Below are 17,715 nucleotides of genomic sequence, written 5' to 3' on the forward strand. Positions count from 1 at the left end.
AATAGTAATTATGATAATACAGTGCAGCATATTATATTTGGAGCCTAAAACCTTAGGCAGTATTATTCCATACTCATTGCCAAGGTTAAAAGTCCAATCCATTTAAATGGGGAGGTCTTAACAGTCAAATCACATCTTTCAGTGCCATTAACGTCCTATTCATTTTGCAAAAATAACATTTTTTTTCCTATAAATTTGTAGCATCAACTTATCGCACAGGCCTAAAAGATCTGATCTGTAACGCCCAGTTTTCTGTTGACCGTAATATTGAGGTTTCACTTCTCCCCTGCCTGCCCTTCACCGTCCAAAAATGGCAACATGTCCTTTTTGATGTCTGCCCACTTGAAAAGGATGCTTCTGTCTACAAGTTGATGTGTCCAGTAAACAAATCTACTCACGAGGAATGCCTTTTCACTACTAGAAACAGTGCTCGTATAGATAGAAATCAGCTATTAAATTAGAAACAAGAAGCCCACGTAAAGCGTCCTTGAGGAAAAGTTGACAGTCTGGTTTTGAAAGCATCAACAACACAACACAACACACGCATGAATTCCCAAACACATGTTCCACCCTTCGGATGTGACGCTAATTCCAACCGTGCTGTTCACAGAAAATAAATGGGATTCATAAAACGGACACCAATAAAAGCAAGCCATGCAGGTTTCCCAGTGCTGAATAGAATTCACAATGTAGCAAGTGTACCAATAATTTGGGCCTGTGTATTCTATATTGATTCCCGTCCAATAGATGTGGTGAGTGTGGGATTAAAACTAGTGATTACACGTTGAGGGAAGCTGAAGTTTGAAGGGCAACGGAGCCTGGGAACGGCTTCACACTCAGTTCACACTTGTATTTTTTTTGTGATTTGAAAGGTCTGTCATTTAAAATGACATGTCATTCTCCTTTCGGCCTTACGACCCACTCAGATACGTGGAGGTCCACTAACTCCTCTTCCTAAAACACACATGCTTGCCTTGGTGCTGTCAAATGAATTCCCATGTTGATTTTGACATGAATGAAAGTCATCTGTACTTACCCTTAGTGGAACTCTTTCTGTCATGATGGCCTTCAGCCGCAAAGTGAAGTGGAATCCATGAGAAGGAAGTAGGCAAACAAGTGGGAAGTGCTGGTGCACAATTTAGGATTTTAACTGGGAGAATATGAATAAAAACTAAACTAGGGAGACGCACACCAACAAACAGCAAACAATACTCCAAAATGGCCGTCCCAAATCAAAATGTTTGGATACACACAGGGATTAATGACAATCACTAACACCTGGCTCACTTAAGTGAAGGAGAGCCAAAAGGGACAAATCAGTTGAAACGCATTAAAATCACACAGACAGGAAACACTACCACTAAATTGTGCCTCCACCTTAAATGGGACAAATCCCAGCATTTTATTTGACTTTAAATGATTTTATAATGCGCAAGGCCAACCAACATGAAGGAATAAATACAAATCCCGGAATCAATTGGCTAAATGTATATCAAAAGTATCAGTTTTCCAGTCACAGTTTGCAGTAATAATCATGTTTGCCTACCATTGACAGGAATAGATGACCAATATTTTAATGCAATGTAACAGTAGGTCTTTTGGATGTATAGGAATTGTTTAGGGTAAAAAAAATCATTCAATAAAGGGTTAGAGAACATGACTAATAGAGGAAACTGTGTGCATTTTTCTTTATTTCCATTCACACTGAGCGGTTACCATTCACAAAGCTTTTCACGTGAGATGCATAACCAAATGCCACCGCCGGGCACGTGTATAAATAGCACGGGGATGCTTCTTTTTTTTTTTCTGAATCAGTGAACGCTGCAGAGGAAACAAACGTTCGTCGTGAACACGGAAGCACGAGAGCGAAACACGGCAACCGAGGCCATTTGTGAACACGTGTTTAAAAATGACTACATAAGTCTTTCATGAGCATAGACGGATCACGTCGTCGTGAGGATTCGTTCGCCCTGCGGTGGCGGGTTACCGGGTTTCAGTTAGCAAAGTGAGACATTCGCAGTCCAAGTGTGATTCGGGAAAATCTGACGTCCGCTTTTGTAAACTCGAAGCACTGAAACGCAGCAAAACACACGCGCTCAATGCACAAACCACTTTTTAAACTGACATTTTGCATACCTGTCAACCTCTGCCGATAACTGCCCTTATAAATGATTATGATTCCCCTTACAAACCCCCCCAAAAACCTTACAAACACCGTACGACGCGTCGTACGGTGTTTGTAAGGTTTTTGGGGGGTTTGTAAGGGGAATCATAATCATTTATAAGGGCAGTTATTGGCAGAGGTTGACAGGTATGTAATGGCAATGATGGTTTTTAAACGGGTGAGGCCCAACAATGCTGCCTTTGAACCCTGAACTAACACCACACGAGCCCTGCACGTTAACTAACTTCTTTTCTGTGTGCGTGGAAATTCCATCGAGAACGGCCGGGCTCCCCTTTTCCTGTCGACGCCCCGGCGTTTCCTGCCCGCGTTTGACACCCGAGCGCCTGACTTTGGGGTCCATATTTGCCTGCCTGTGGGAAAGGGTGTGGGTTTCTGCGGCCCCAACACGGATTCTCCACTGGGAGCTTCCTATGTAATCTTGCCCCTATTTTTCCGAAGGCCCGCGTTTGAAACGCGGCGTTATGGCTAATGAAAGACTCCCAAAGCATCCTCCCTGTCTTCTTGCGTCTTACCCTCGACATCACAGGGCGTCCATTAGCGTCATTTGCATTCGTGTTCATTTACCCCGTCCCCTGTAATGAACGTCAACACAAAGAGAGCTTTAGCTTGCGCTCGCAAAGGTAAATATTGCGTTGTTTTCTTTTTTCTTTTTTTCCACCACGCCCAAGTGATGTGACAGTACATCTGCGTACAAATTCTTTTACAAAGCAGGCCTTCCCCGCGCCTTGCCTGACCGCACCCGAACAATATACCGGTTCATTCCAAGTCCTCGCCGAGCAATTCGGCGCCACAATTAAAATGAAAACTTTGTCTGTGGACAAAGAGGCTTTATGATTAAAAACTAGAAAATCCCATTTCTGTATGTTCCGCACTATAAAACGCACCTTGAATGAAAAACCTATGTTAGAATTTGTTTCGTATATAAGGCGCAGACGCAGTAGTAGTAGGGGATTGTGGTATACATCCACTAGATGGCGTTGTAGTAGTAGCGATTAGGAGTTGTGTTATACATTAACAAGATAGGTGTGCTAAAGGGAATTTCATAGGATTTCCCAATATTGATCCATATAGAAGGCAAACTGCCGGTGTTTGAGTCTTTTAGTTGCGCATTATAGTGCGGAAAATACGGCATTTGCATTTTTTTTTTTGTTCATTGACATTTTTCCAGTTCCTATTTGAATAGACTGCCATTGACGTCTAATCCACTCATCAAAATGGATTGTGCCGTCAATGGCAGCCACCAAAAACATGAAGCTTTCATAAAAACCTACACAGGGAAAAATAAGGTGATTAAATACTGTAGGTTTATTTGAATTACATTTTGTGTACATATTCTATCAACCCCTGACGGGAGCATCACAGTTCATTTCTAGAATAATATCGTTTCACACTTCTCTCGGGTAAACCTGCCTGAAAAAAAAAACAAAAACAAAAAACAAAAAATGGAATCTCCCTTTCTGAGGAAAAACCAGAAATAGAAGATGTTTCTTTATATACAGGATTCTTGCACGACAAGAAAGAGTGCATTGTCGACACATCACCTCAACGATGATTGACAGATTTGCTGGAAAGGACAGAATTGGACGGATCGCTGCTCCATGGACACTTTTTTTTGGCAAATTAATTCATGTGTGTGAAACGATGGAGCGGAGACACGCATGCTACGCTATTGTTCAAATAAATCCCTGAACATTAAATGTGCAAAAATGGTTGGATTATTAAGAGGACGTCAGTGTACAAATGCATCGGATTGGACACATTCACAATCACTTTGCGACACGCACTTTATCGTCCAATAAAATCAAATCATATCAACATTTGAAGCAAAAACCAAACGTTTTGATAGCCTTGTTACCAAGCACCCACAGTCACATTTTAAGCAAATTTAGGGGTTTTACATATCTCAAATGATGGCATCTATTGGCTACGCGATTTAAAAACGAAAAGTAGATGTACATACATTTTTAACTGTGTTTTTTTTACCCGTTAGAACATCCAAGGCCGTATTTTAAACCAACGGCGATCAATTTGGTTAAAATGTGACTGTTATTGCGAATTAATGCTTTGTTTGACTCTATAAAATGGAGAGTTTTTTTATATGGTTTTGTTTGATGTGGTAGAAATGCCTTTTGCTTTTACAGCGAAGTTCCAGTTCTGTAAATTAACGTTTTTTTAACGTTTTTATTTATTTGTGGGGGTCAACGTGGTGTTCCCTCGCAAATGGGAAAAGTGCTTGAAAAGTTCATTTCTATTGCATGCATCTGTCTCATAACCTGACTTTTAAGTATTAGTGGCTTTTGAGTTTTGGGGAAAATGGTTGAAGTTGCACTTGACTTTAAAATAATAGGCTGCCATTGCTGGCGTTCGGCGTTTAATCCATTTGAAGTGGGAGGGATGGCAGCAAATTAACAAAAAATAACCTTAAGAGAGCAAGTGACTATTTTTGGCAAAACAAAACCAACAACAAAAGCGACCTGGCGTCCACATACAAAGAATTCACATTTTTTTTGGTCATGTATGCAACATTAACATTTGCCATAAGTGGGATGTCCACTTATGCGGAGGCCAGAACGGAATTATAATTTAATATATATTGAATTTCCATCATTATCTTTAAATAATTTTCTGAATACACAAAATTATACATTAAAAAATTGGAATTTAAGAAAAAAAATGCCCAATTTATTTTGAAATGGGGGCGCGAATGAATGTTCCTCCTTCCGTCCCTCCCATTCGAAAAATCAATTGGACTTCCAGCTAATGAGTAACTGGGTTATCATCTCTTTCAAAAAGTAAGCGTGCGAAAATCCAATAGTAAAAAAAATCCCAAACATATCGAAAATGTACATTTTTAGGCCATAATCGCTCATCCCTAACTTGGGCTGGATGTTTTTATATCCTGTGTGGGCGGGACTTGATTCTATCTTCAAAAAGAGGGCATTTTAAGACAAAATTCTAACGCAAACATCAGAGAGTGAGAAAGCCAGCTCACTGATAAGGCAGTGTGGAGAAAAACAACTCCCCCAAAACAGCAAAAAAAAAAAAAGTATTCCCTTGATACATCCCCTAATCACAATAATAAAATGTCATTTATATTTGGAAAAAAACAGCATATATACATACGATAAATTATAACTTATCTAATCCAGTGTCCTTTTTTTATACGTAAATATTTTTTTTACAAACCCACCCAGATTGTAATCATTTTGATTCCTTTCTCAACACACACACACACACACACATGAGTCGCGTAAAAAAAGACAAATCGAGATCGACGTTGCAGAAAAAATTAGCTGGGAGAACGTTCCTCCGCCGTCGTTTTCCGGCACGTGCCGATCTAAGCGCCGGCGGCGAAAAAGAATACGCGTACGCGACTTCGTCGGAGACAGCTGCCTGGCTCTGCGGAAACGAGCGCTGATTCGCTGACCCGTGTACGCGAACGCTTTTTGCCTCTCCGATGAAGACGACGTTTAGACTGACGGCGAAAAGCGATGGTGGAAGATAAACACGTCTTTGCATTTTTTTTGTCACGTTGCCGTGACATTTTGCAGCTTTGGTCTGTTAACAGTTTACAAATGAGAGTTATCTTTCTGGTTAAAAAAAGGCTGAAATCGCGCTAAGCGTTGCGCGGATGCCGATACGATTATCGGTAGCGATGTGGCGCTAAAATGACGGCAGCAGTATCGGGAAGTTCTAAAAATAATAATAATAATAACGCGCCGTGCTGCGCAAGATGCGTTCTCCGTGTTTGACTTTTTTCCCACTGGTCGACACACGCAAGATGGCTGCCAGCGACGTGCAACTTTGTAAATAAAACTGCTTTTGATGCCTTTCCAAAGCGGAGGATAGACGTCCACTTGTATGGCGTCCAGTCATTCTCTGGGTTGATCAGTAGTAGACGTCCAATCTATTTTGAGTTGGATTGGACTTCCAATCTATTTTGAGTTGGATTGGACGTCCAATCTATTTTGAGTTGGATTGGACGCCCAATCTATTTTGAGTTGGATTGGACGCCCAATCTATTTTGAGTTGGATTGGACATCCAATCTATTTTGAGTTGGATTGGACGTCCAATCTATTTTGAGTTGGATTGGACGTCCAATCTATTTTGAGTTGGATTTGACGTCTACGTGGGATCGTTGGCGCCGAATTGTGAAAGGGCAGCCATGTTAGTAGAGGCGACGCTCCCATTAAAATCAATGCGTTGACATTGAAATGAAGCGATAACGAGGATAATCAGAAGCCATACGATGGCGACCATCACCCGGAAACTAGATCTCAAAGAGTACGCCTTGCGCAGCACGTTATTTCATCGTACGCCCCGATACCGATGGCGCGATTTGAGTGCCGTATCCGTACCGATATGGATCGGGATGGGCGCAACGCTAATGTAAACATAGCGGTGATGTCGATGAGGAGGGCGGTCAGTGCAAAGTCTGGAGGAATGTAATGACGCTATGGCACTTGGTGCGGATCGACGGCCGGCGACTTACGGACAAGCAGACAGACAGGCAAAGACAGACAAGATAGACAGACAGACAGACAGACAGACAGACAGACAGACAGGGCAGGTTTGTGGTCAGCATTCAGTAGTATGGCATCAAGAAATGTCAGAAGTCACCTCCTCTCTCTCTGAAGGAAAGTCGGGCGGATCCTCCCAGACACGAGACGTCGCCATTTCCGAGGAGGGGCAAGACGCGCCCTCGTGTCCGCTTAATTATAATAATAAGAAGCTCCGTCAGTGTGTGGAGTGGAGCGGCAGCGGAGTTCAGCTGCCATTTTGTCATCTCGGCTGCCGCTTCTGGAAAAGAAGGACGGCCAGGTTAGTTGTGCTTTAATGCCCCCCAACGAGCAAGATATAATGCAAGACAAAGTGACATCATGTCGACTCATTTGGCTGCAATTGATGTCCAATCCATCTTGACCTGATCATATTTTTGGTTGTCACAAGACTACAACGTTGAATTTTGGACTACAAGGGCCTGGCGTCCACTTATGTGGACATCATTTTTCTCAGTAAAAAGATCCTTCTTTGTTTTTACACTGATCGGGTCCCAATCAGCCTAAATATCAAAGAAAAAATAAAAATGCATGCCTTGCAAGAGTCTTGGTTTTAGGAGTTATAGTATGGTAAATCCATTTAGTCTCCAGATAAAGTGGCGTCGCCTCATTTGAACAGCCAAAAAACACATAAAAGCGGAGATGACAATAGGACCTTTTTCAAGGTGCCATTGCTGCGAGCTGATCAGAAAGAAGGAGGCACGACCCGTCGTCTATTCCAGTCTGTCGTTGGCGGCCTTTTACACAAATACAACTGCCGCTACAATGGGATTAGTGCTCCGCAGCTTGGCGCACTTCCACGCTTGCGCTCAATAACTGCTAAGGAATTAGATATATTCATGCTTTCCAATAATTCAAACTGGTCTTTATCACCTGCCACATACCGTAGTTATGTTTCCCATTTTAAGGAAGGCCATCCTAAATTATTCCATAATTCCTCTTACTTTTGATATACATTCAGTACATTCAGCAATATTTAATTTATTTGAGCATTTTCTAACTTTTAGCTAAATTCTTCCATTTAAAGTTGATGTACCTATGTTTTACCCCAGGCTTTATGTCTACCTTTTTAATGTAAATTCAGACATCCAGGGGTTAATTACTAATCTTGTTATTGTATACCACCAGTGACATTTGCTCCTCATTGTTCTACTTTGTAGACTAAGCTTCCGCCGCCCTTTATTGTCTTTTGCCCCCCCTCAGTTAATAATTAGAGAGCTTGGGCAATGTGTGTGTACATCTGATAAAAAATGTGTGTGTGTGTGCACATCTGATAAAAAAAAAGCAAGGAAGTAGGGAAGGCTTGTGTTATGGCTCTTGATAAGATGCCAGGTAGAGGGTCAAATAACCACGCCAAGAATGTTAAACACCCTTTGAACACAATGCTACACTATGTTCTACAGTTATGTGATTTACAGTCGAGACAACCTCATTCCAAGGGTGATGGATCTGAATTAAATTAGTTTTTTTTCCCATATCCGAGTACATGTCATGTACACGTTGGTGTTGAGATAATAATAAAAAAATGTACCTGATCACACTTTGACGGAAGTGGAGGGTCGAGAGAGCTGACTCAACCTGAGGAGATAAGAAAAGAAATGTCAATATTTCAATGGCAGCCATTAAAAAAAACAAAAAGGAATTAAGAATGGCCAGTGTCGATCCTGGGTTTTTTCATCTATTTACTGTAATCAAGTGACAGTGCTAGACATCATTTTGAAAGGTGACGCCAGGTCTCTATGGGGTTGAATTCATTTTTTTAAATAGCTACTTGCTCCATAAAGACTGAAGCGATATCGAATCTTTCGTTTCAGTTCAAGAGACGCCACAGTGTGGGAGCACAAAAAGAGGCGGACGGAGTGGAGACAAGACGTCAAGACTGCCATCCTGTCTAAAAATGTCCATCTGTAACAGGAAGGAAGTCATTTCCGAAAGCGCAGGCAGCAAGGGAGTATGTCAGTGTGATAAAATAAGAAGAAAGAAAACGAATGGTCATCCCTCCCCCTTTTGCTTTATCCTTTTAAGGCCCCGAGAAGCAACCAGTCCCTCCGTGTTTACAATGGGGTGCTTGAAGAATCAAAAAAAGAGTGTGGCAACCGTTCACCTCACGTGGCAGATTGTCCCTGACAAATGTCAACAAAATTTCCCATTCCGATTTCTCATTTCTTCTTTTTTTTATAGTCTTTCACATTTAACTCATTGGCTGCATTTGGCCAATCCATTTCCACGGTTCCCAATCCGAAACAAAATTGAATTCTCTTTTTTTCCCATTTTATGTTGCCAAATAATCACACAGCAGTAAAGAAACCGCTACTACAGGCCGAGGGTTGTCCACAACTAGCTTACTCGTCATCTACAGGCAACACAGGCACCAGTAAGTCCACATTTTGTGCTGATTACAACCTAATGGTGGCTGCTTTTTCCAAGATAACTCTTAATCTGGCCCCATGACAAGCTGATTGTATAATAGCTAAGAGTATCTATGCTCAGCCCAAAAACGTAAAAGTCCCTACTGCAGATATGCGCAAAACAATTGAAAGAAGGAAAAACTTCAAGAGCAGCAGTTCTTACATCATCTTATCTCCTCAGGGAGCAAGAAAACGGGCCACATGCAAGACTTTGTACGACAGGGGTTGTTCTACGGTTGATATTTATTTATAGATTACATTCACGCTATGAAGCCTCGGATAGATTCATTCCGAGTGACTTTCCAATGCATCGTTTCCACTTCTTTGCGTACGTCTTGGGCTATTTATAAAACGCAGCAGCGCGTCTATTTCTAGCTTCGGAGGAGGACTTTTTTTTTTCAAATGTATTTCTAGGCTGCTGGCTTTTTTTGGAAACACGGTTTCCATTTAAAGCTCAGGTAGATGGCGCTCCCCCAACCTCAAGGACAAACGTCCAATTCATTTAAAACGACGAATGCTGATCTTACGGTGAAATTGACGCCACGTACACAGCAACATCTGTGTTTTTTTAAAAATTAAAATAAAAACAATTATCTGGTTATGGTCCCCCGATAACAAGGTAAATTTGCTCCTCCTTTGCCATGTTCTTGAACTCATTGCCTGCTATTTGTAGTTGTAAGAGCTGGAAAGCCATTGGGAAATGCGCGGGAGAGCTTTGTGGAAAAGAGCGTTTGAAGTAGTACTCTTTTCAGGCTTCCCTCCAAGCTGTTAACATGTCCTCCGTGTATTGTTGAATGTATAATTTTACTGGGGCCGTCGCTCTGGAGGAGATTTATGCTTGCCATAAGTAAGCTATGATGTGGTTTCCGTGGGCCCGCCTCCTGGAAAAAGGCAACCCATGCAAAACAATGATCCCATATATTCCTCACATAGCGACTTGTCTATTATTCTACATTCAGAAAAAATAGTCTTACCAATAATATATAATATATTACTATATATTATCACAATCTGATCAATGGACTACGTGACATGTGCCAAAGTGGCGGCCCGGGGGCCAAATCTGGCCCGCCGCATCATTTTGTGTGGCCCGGGAAAGTAAATCATGAGTGCCGACTTTCTGTTTTAGGATCAAATTAAAATGAAGATTATAGATTTATATTAAATTTCCTGATATAAAAACTGAATATTCAGGGCTTTGAATCCAGTTCTTTTATTCCATTTATATTTTTTTTTAAATTTAAATTTCCTGATTTTCCCCCTTTTAAATCAATAATTGTCATTTTTTAATCCATTTTTTTCTGTGTTTTTAGTTCAAAAATCATTTTGTAAAATCTAAAAATATATTTAAAAAAGCTAAAAAAACATTGTTTTAGATCTATAAAAAATGAATATTCAGGGCTTTTAATCCATTTATTAAAAAAAAATCTAAATATTATAACTAAAATGGTCCGGCCCACGTGAAATCAAGTTGACGTTAAAGCGTCCCGCGAACCAACCCGAGTCTGACACCCTTGGACTACGTGGACTTTTTATTTATTTTTCTATTTGTTGTTATTTCTGCAGTATGTGGTGAAAGCAAAAAAAGACTAGAAAACAGCCATAGAAACGATGGATTTGATCTTTTCTGCGTGTAAAGTATGTGAAGTGACCCAGATCCATTTTTAAAGGATTTTTAAGAAGGACTTACTGATTTTGAGCCTTCTCCCGATCATCCAGGAAGAAGAGCGCGGTGGCCAGGAAGAACATGCCCCCCAGGACAATGATGAAGGGGCAGAGCATGAGGGCGTAGCCCAGACTCAGGAACTTCCACAACGCCGATGTCGCGTAGCTTTGACGGAGGCTGTCGGAGATCTGAAAAGTAAATAAAAAAAATAACAAAAATAGCCGTCATTTCCGGCTATACACGTCCAATTCATATGGGAGTGAATGGACATTTGTTCCAAGTGGCTTGGACGCCTTTTGTTGTTCCAGGAAATGAGTTAAATACCATGAAATTGAAAACAACTCCAAGTGCTACTGGGGCCAGAAGCACCATATGTTTCAGTTTTTATTTATTTTAATATCACGCCAGGTTAAAGAGCTCATTTTTTGGGGGGAATGAGCAAAAATAAACACTTGTAGGATTACCGTACTCCGAATTCCATTCTCGTGCTCTTTTACACGACTTGTCAAGTGTGAAACATGATCACATGATCAATTCTTCCAAAGCACCAGAACAGGTCGGAGTGTAACCGTGTTCATTTCTCCAACGCGGTGAAAATGTGATGGCGAGAGCAGCTGCTTTAAATAGAACCGTAATTATTCCGAGGCATGCAAAGCAAGGACAAGAGCTTCTTGTCTCCCTCGGACGTCTTCGGAGGTCAAAATCGACCTTTGCTGACGCTAAAGCGCATTGATTTGCCGTCACATTTGCAAAAACGATATCTATCGGATTGGTGAAATTCGTATGAACATTTTTCTCGTGTGTGTATGTTTCCCACTAGGAGAAAATAATTGCTCTTAGCACATTCAGCTTTGCTAAAAATACATAAACAGCTGCCTGACTCATTATAATACTTCTTTGAGTTAGCAGATTGCTGAGAGATTGTTCTTCGCCGGTGGCCGTGTTGTTTGAGATCATTATGTGTGTTGATGTGAGGGGAGGGGTGCAAGAAATATCATCTAAAAAAATATATTTTTTAAATTTCTCCCCTTACAAATGTAGAAAGCTCAAAACGAGTTTAACCACATTTTTAATGACTTAATTGGCACTATGGGAAGAAAAAAATAACAAAAAAATCTAAATAGATATTTTTTGTATGCATTACTAGTAATACAAAAACAACAATCATTGCATACATTCTTAAAATTAATTTATCGCCCAGGCCTCGGTATGCAAAAAAAAAAGCTGAATTGCAGCTTTCTGTGCCGTTATTTAATCACAAGACGAGCGTCAGGCTACAAGGCCGATTGTGTACTGTGCTCAGTCAGCGTCACGCTGACTCCCTTGCACTTGCATGTTAAACCTCACTTTCTGAATTGACGCATTCGGAGCATTGTGGCTCTTGTCGGGCACTGGTGCGAAACTTTCAGAGCCGCCGGAGGGTGGAAAAACATTGGCTCGCTCGCTTGACACTGCCGGCCGAAACGTTGCAATTCGAAATGATGCTTAAATAAAACCTCTCATTTTTCCCCCTCCAATTCAACATCTGATTTTGCCAATGTTAAACTAAGCGCTCACCCTGCACAGAAAATGACTGAATACGAGTAAAATCACGATTCCAACGGACCGATGTTGCGAATGTACAACATTGGTTGAACAAAAGATGAGAATGGGATTCTATTGGTGGCGGTGACTCATGTTTTTACACTTTGCTTCTTTTCCCGGTGCACCTGGGTGGAGTTGGATTATTGTCAACGTCGGGTTTGGTCATCACTTATTTGGAATGACAAGAATGCCCGTTGACCAAATGAGGCGGGTCCCGTGTTACACGTCACCGAGCACACGGCAGAGTGCGTTTCCTCGCCACCGGCGGAACAATGACGTCTCAGAGCGCGTGCCTCGTTTAACACATTCCAGCGAGCATTCGTAACCCGCGGCGAGGTTGGACGATTTCACTTTGGCGGAGTCTTACCAGGCCGATGAGGTACGGACTTCCTGCATCCCCCAGTAGGTGAGAGGTGAAGCTCTGGAACGCCACCGCCGTTGCTCTCCGCGTGGGAATCACCACAAACTGCATGGAAAGGTGACAATCAGCAACTAAACAGCAATTTCTGATGTCCGTCAAGAATAAATAGATTAGTGCTAGCGTCACAAGCACTCCTGTGAGATCTAATCACGTCACCATCGCTATCTTGACTCACTTAACTAGCCTCGGTCAATACATTTGATTTCCAAAGGTAGTGTTTTTTTCCCCCTTTGAAATTGGGGCAAATCAGACATGTGTCAAAATCATGGTCCATTTGTATCATATACATTTTCTTTCTAACTTACACACTTTTAATTAAATAAAGTGAATACGAACATTCAAATATCCATACGCTCTTTCCCAGTTAAGACAGATTGGACTTCTAGTGCCGTCAATGGCACTGAAAAGCGAATCTTTAAGCCAATCCACTCAGTTGAAATGAACTAGATGTCTCTCCTTGCCATTGGCAGGAAAAAGAGTTGTCATTTTTTTTAGTGTCTACGTGTCTAAACACCAAAAAAAATAAGAAATACACTCTGTAATCCATTCCAAAAGAAACACTGGTTTCTGGTCACCCATCTAAGTGGTTAACAATTTTTGGAAAATGTTCACCCAGGCGGAACAAAGGTTGGAGTCAGGATAAAATGCCCAACTTTGGGGAAAAATACATTTGAAAACCAACATCTCATCAACCTAAAAGTGTAAATCCAACACGGTTTGTTGCACTCCAACTGGTAAAATAACAGAATCCCCAAAGCCGCCAAAGACCAAAAGATAAATATGTCTTCCCAGCACTCACCATCAAAATGTCGGCCGTTATGGCCCAGTTGATGAAGAGCAGCGTCTCTCCTATGAAGATGCAGATCTAAAGAAAGATGACAACATTTAGCGTTATAAAGCAACAATTAAGATGGAGGGGGCCCTTTCCACTGTGTGGCTACAAGAGGATTTATTCTAAATCATGGCGACTGTGTGTGTGGGCATTTACTGCTGAATACAACTACTTTACTTGCTGTGGTTGAAAAACATGTTATTAGCATTTGGCTCAATTGTACACAAACACGCAGTCTTCAGTTCGATTCGAGCTAAAAAAAAAACAAAAAAACGGCAAGGATGATAAAGATTATATGCCTGGCATTTATATATATCCATAGTTTTGGCCCGACTTGATGTTTTTTTGGGTGGAGTCGTCAACTTTGAATAGCTTGTTGTGGTGGCGTATATACGCTACATGAAACGTGTGGGAGCGGACGCTATTTCTATTCTGCTAGTTTCTTAAAAACAACGCCCGCAGGATTTGTTTCAACGCCGTGCCGTCTCGTGTTTTAACGCATTTGCTGACAGAGATGATGCGAGGTGTCCAATCAATTTTGAATGGGAAGGCTGAAGGATATATGCATCTATGTCAAATCTTTTTAGAAACTCATGATCGTAACGCAGTATCAATAATATCCGGAAGCGATGCTCTCATTTTATTTAACGCATTTGCTGACGTAAATGACGCAAGATGTCCAATCAGTTTTAAAAGGGAGGGCTGAAGGAATGATGGGTCGCACTGAAAGATGAGCATTTGATGCCAGTCCTCCCAGTATGACTAAATTAGACGCCTAACAAAGACGATAAGTTAAATTCTACGGAAAGAAAATAACCGGTGTGTATTTCCATTCATTTAGGAATAGAACGTAAAAAATACAATTATGGTTCGTCATAAATAAAAATCAGGAGCCAGTCACGAGCGGGATGTAGGAAAGGGCTTCCGTTACGCGTTGACGACGCAGCAGCTGCGACGGGTCAAAGCGAGGCGGAACGCCACCGCCGTGTCACAATTCATAACGCCGCACATCTGTCAGGGCCCCGCCGCGAAACCTGAGCTGATCACTTACAAGCGGGGTGGCGCACTGAGATGATTTGAACAAGTGAACAAGTCTGACAACACTTGCGGAGCCCGGAATTGCCGTCACCCGTCATTTGAATGCAACGGAGACGGACACGTACTTTATCGGAGCAATCGAGTATCTTCGGAGCCCAACTGACCCAAGTCCGTTTCGACCCGATCTTAATAGACATTGAGTAGACTTAGACCAAGTTACGATCCGATCTTGCGACCAAATCCGAAATAAAAAAATAGCCGCATCGGGTGCCGATACCGATAATGTGTCGGATCTGTGACATCGCTGATTGAAAACACAAGACTCTTACGTAAGCTCCCGTGATGCTCTTCTTTGCCACGACAAAAATGAGGCAGATAAAGATGGCGGAGCCCAGCATGCTCACGGCGCACACCAGGGGGTCCGCTCGCACGGTCTTCTTCCGGCAAAGTCGAGTGGTGGCGGCTCCGATGAGCACGCCCAAAAGGCCCGTGACGCAAGTGATGGCGCCGAAGAGGAGACTAGAAGAGAGAAGCGGCAGTTAGTCGAAAGATCTGGAACAGTTGGACGGCATCAGCACATTTTTCTTAGTAATCCGGGACACTAATGACAACATCCCGCTAGCATACCTGTCAACCTCGACCAATTTCTCCCCTTATTAATGATTGCAATTCCCCTTAAGCAATAAAAAAGCGTACAAATGCAACGCGGCACATATTGACTCACAGAGGGCACACTTAAAAGTCTAAAAAAATTCTCCAAAGGGGACGGGATGCCCAATCAGCGTGTGCGGTCGATTGGTCGCTGGTCTTTTGGTCGTCGGTCTTTTGGACGTGGTCTTTTGGTCGTGGTCTTTTGGTCGTGGTCTTTTGGTCGTGGTCTGTTGGTCGCCCGGACCGCGACCAAGGGCGACCAAAAGACCGGCGACCAAAAGACCGACGACCAAAAGACCGACGACAAAACAAGGTAAAACAACTACGCATGAATAAAAGCCAACAATGGCCATGAGCAGTTTCACTGAGCCGACGTGTGAGTGTATAATAAGAGTTTGTATGTACATGCGTTGTCCCTTTAAGAAGCTACGTCAGTCAGGGTCTTAACAAGTTCAACAAAAAACAATAAAAGTCCGGGAAATTTGGAGCTTTTCTTTAGCCTAATAATGACTAGGGCATTAAGTATGACTAAATAGTAATTCGCAGTTTGTATTTAGGGAATTTGAGCAACGATTTAAATGGTAATTATCAATAACCTTCCGGGCGACCAAAAGACCGGCGACCAAAAGATCGGCGACCAATCGACCGTGTATCACGCTGACAGCTTGACTGTTTGGGTACATTGCTTGCTGACGTGCTATATTTATATAGTGAAAAGGTGGACGGGTGAAAGGGTGCAAGGCAAGTTGAAATAATATTTTGTGTTCACCTCTCTTTGCTGCTGCAGATCTCTTTAGTCCCACATGGCTCGGCGGTCTTTTGCACCACCGCGGCCCTGGCAAGGTAGATGGGAATCCAAATCCCAAACGCGCCCGTCGTGAAGGACACGGCGGCGGATGCCAGGGATGAAAACACGTAGCTGCGACTGGACACAGAGAGGAGGACGGCCGATATTTATTTTACACTACTTTTTAGTTGTTTCCATTGACAATGTTTTACTTGGGACTAGATGTCATGCAAACGTTCATTGGAACTGGGAGGACTGGCAAGAAAAAAATGGATGTTTCAAATGGGAGACACACAAAATATGAGACACCTTCAAACATCTAATTTTGCTTTGGAAAAACAAGGATAGAGGCCCCTTTTTCTCAGTGCCTAATTTTGGACTCATTACTAGCTCAAATATAAAGCAAATAAAACGGTCAAACATAACTATTATTATTTATCTGTCTGTTTGTGTTATTTGTGCACCTCCCTATTTATTTATTGATGATATATTGTTGTTATTTATTTGTTTGTTGTTGTTATTTGTGCACTTTGTGGTGAAGCTTTAACTCTCCTTATACTTGTATCATGGCAATAAAAACATTCAATTAAACTAATCCCCCCCAAAATTGGTGATCGATGGACTATGCAAATAATGATTTGCGACAGCCTTATTTAAAAGCCGTTTCCCGGCTCACGGGTGAATAAATTCAAATGGAGCCCGACTTGACAGCTTTACGTCGAAGACAAAAAATAAGCGTCCATTGAAAAGGGCTTGCAGAAGTGCTGAATGAAGATTGTGTTGCCAAACACTCGCACCTTTGCTCCCACCAAGAACACGGGCGCCCCACCTAAAATATATTTCTCCATAAACCAGCGTCGTGACGTAAACTTTATGTCGTGGCAAAGCTATTTTAAGAAAAATGGCCGGCGAAGGTCACGCCGTGACAAAAGTGCACACTGTCAAGCTCACAGTTGAGCAGTGTGAGCGGTGGCGGCCAATGATTGACAAAGACTTACTGTGTCTGCTCTCGCCATTTCCATGACTCTCAGGCAGGGGTTGTCAAACTGGCGGCCCGGGGGCCAAATCTGGATCCCATCCAGTAAATCACATGCATCGACGCCATGCTTTTTAAAAGACTATTTTTTTCTATTTTGAAATAAACTTTCCAGGTCAGGCTATTTTCCCATTCTCTTACTTTTTAGCTAGCGTCTTCATATCGCACACCCACGACGTCCTGGTCTTGATGCGTCCCCCCTTCTGGTCGGCACTTCCTCTCTTTGGCTCGGGAACAAAGAGCATGATCAGGGTTGCGGCAGTGATCCCCAAAACCGGAGACACCTATTGGAAGAGTCGTATAAAAATAAGAACATTTAAAAATGTAATATTGCTACAAGGGTGTCAGACCCGGGTTGGTTCGCGGGCCGCGTTAACGTCAACTTGATTTCACGTGGGCCGGACCATTTTAGATTTAATATTTAGAATATTTTTTATTATAAATGGATTAAAAGAACTGGATTAAAAGCCCTGAATATTTAGTTTTTATAGATCTAAAACAATGTTTATTTTAGCTTTTTTAAAATATATTTTTAGATTTTACAAAA

At 41.9% G+C, this 17,715-nt stretch overlaps 1 protein-coding gene across 2 annotated transcripts in view; it reads right to left on the bottom strand.

Moving 5' to 3' along the window:
* Positions 1–3,471: 3,471 nt before the first annotated feature.
* Positions 3,472–17,715, bottom strand: part of spns2 (SPNS lysolipid transporter 2, sphingosine-1-phosphate) — a 40,181-nt gene continuing 25,937 nt past the window's right edge. For both annotated transcript variants that reach the window (XM_077592712.1, XM_077592713.1), the window contains 8 exons: positions 17,310–17,452; positions 16,115–16,270; positions 15,024–15,213; positions 13,624–13,689; positions 12,771–12,869; positions 10,844–11,007; positions 8,277–8,323; positions 3,472–6,986 (listed from right to left, as the gene is read on the bottom strand). In XM_077592712.1, the coding sequence (XP_077448838.1) occupies positions 8,281–8,323; positions 10,844–11,007; positions 12,771–12,869; positions 13,624–13,689; positions 15,024–15,213; positions 16,115–16,270; positions 17,310–17,452 (861 nt within the window). In that variant the 3' untranslated portion in view covers positions 3,472–6,986; positions 8,277–8,280. The remainder of the gene's footprint in view (positions 6,987–8,276; positions 8,324–10,843; positions 11,008–12,770; positions 12,870–13,623; positions 13,690–15,023; positions 15,214–16,114; positions 16,271–17,309; positions 17,453–17,715) is intronic.

Source organism: Stigmatopora argus, chromosome 22, assembly GCF_051989625.1.
Source record: "Stigmatopora argus isolate UIUO_Sarg chromosome 22, RoL_Sarg_1.0, whole genome shotgun sequence".
Taxonomy (NCBI): Eukaryota; Metazoa; Chordata; class Actinopteri; order Syngnathiformes; family Syngnathidae; genus Stigmatopora; species Stigmatopora argus.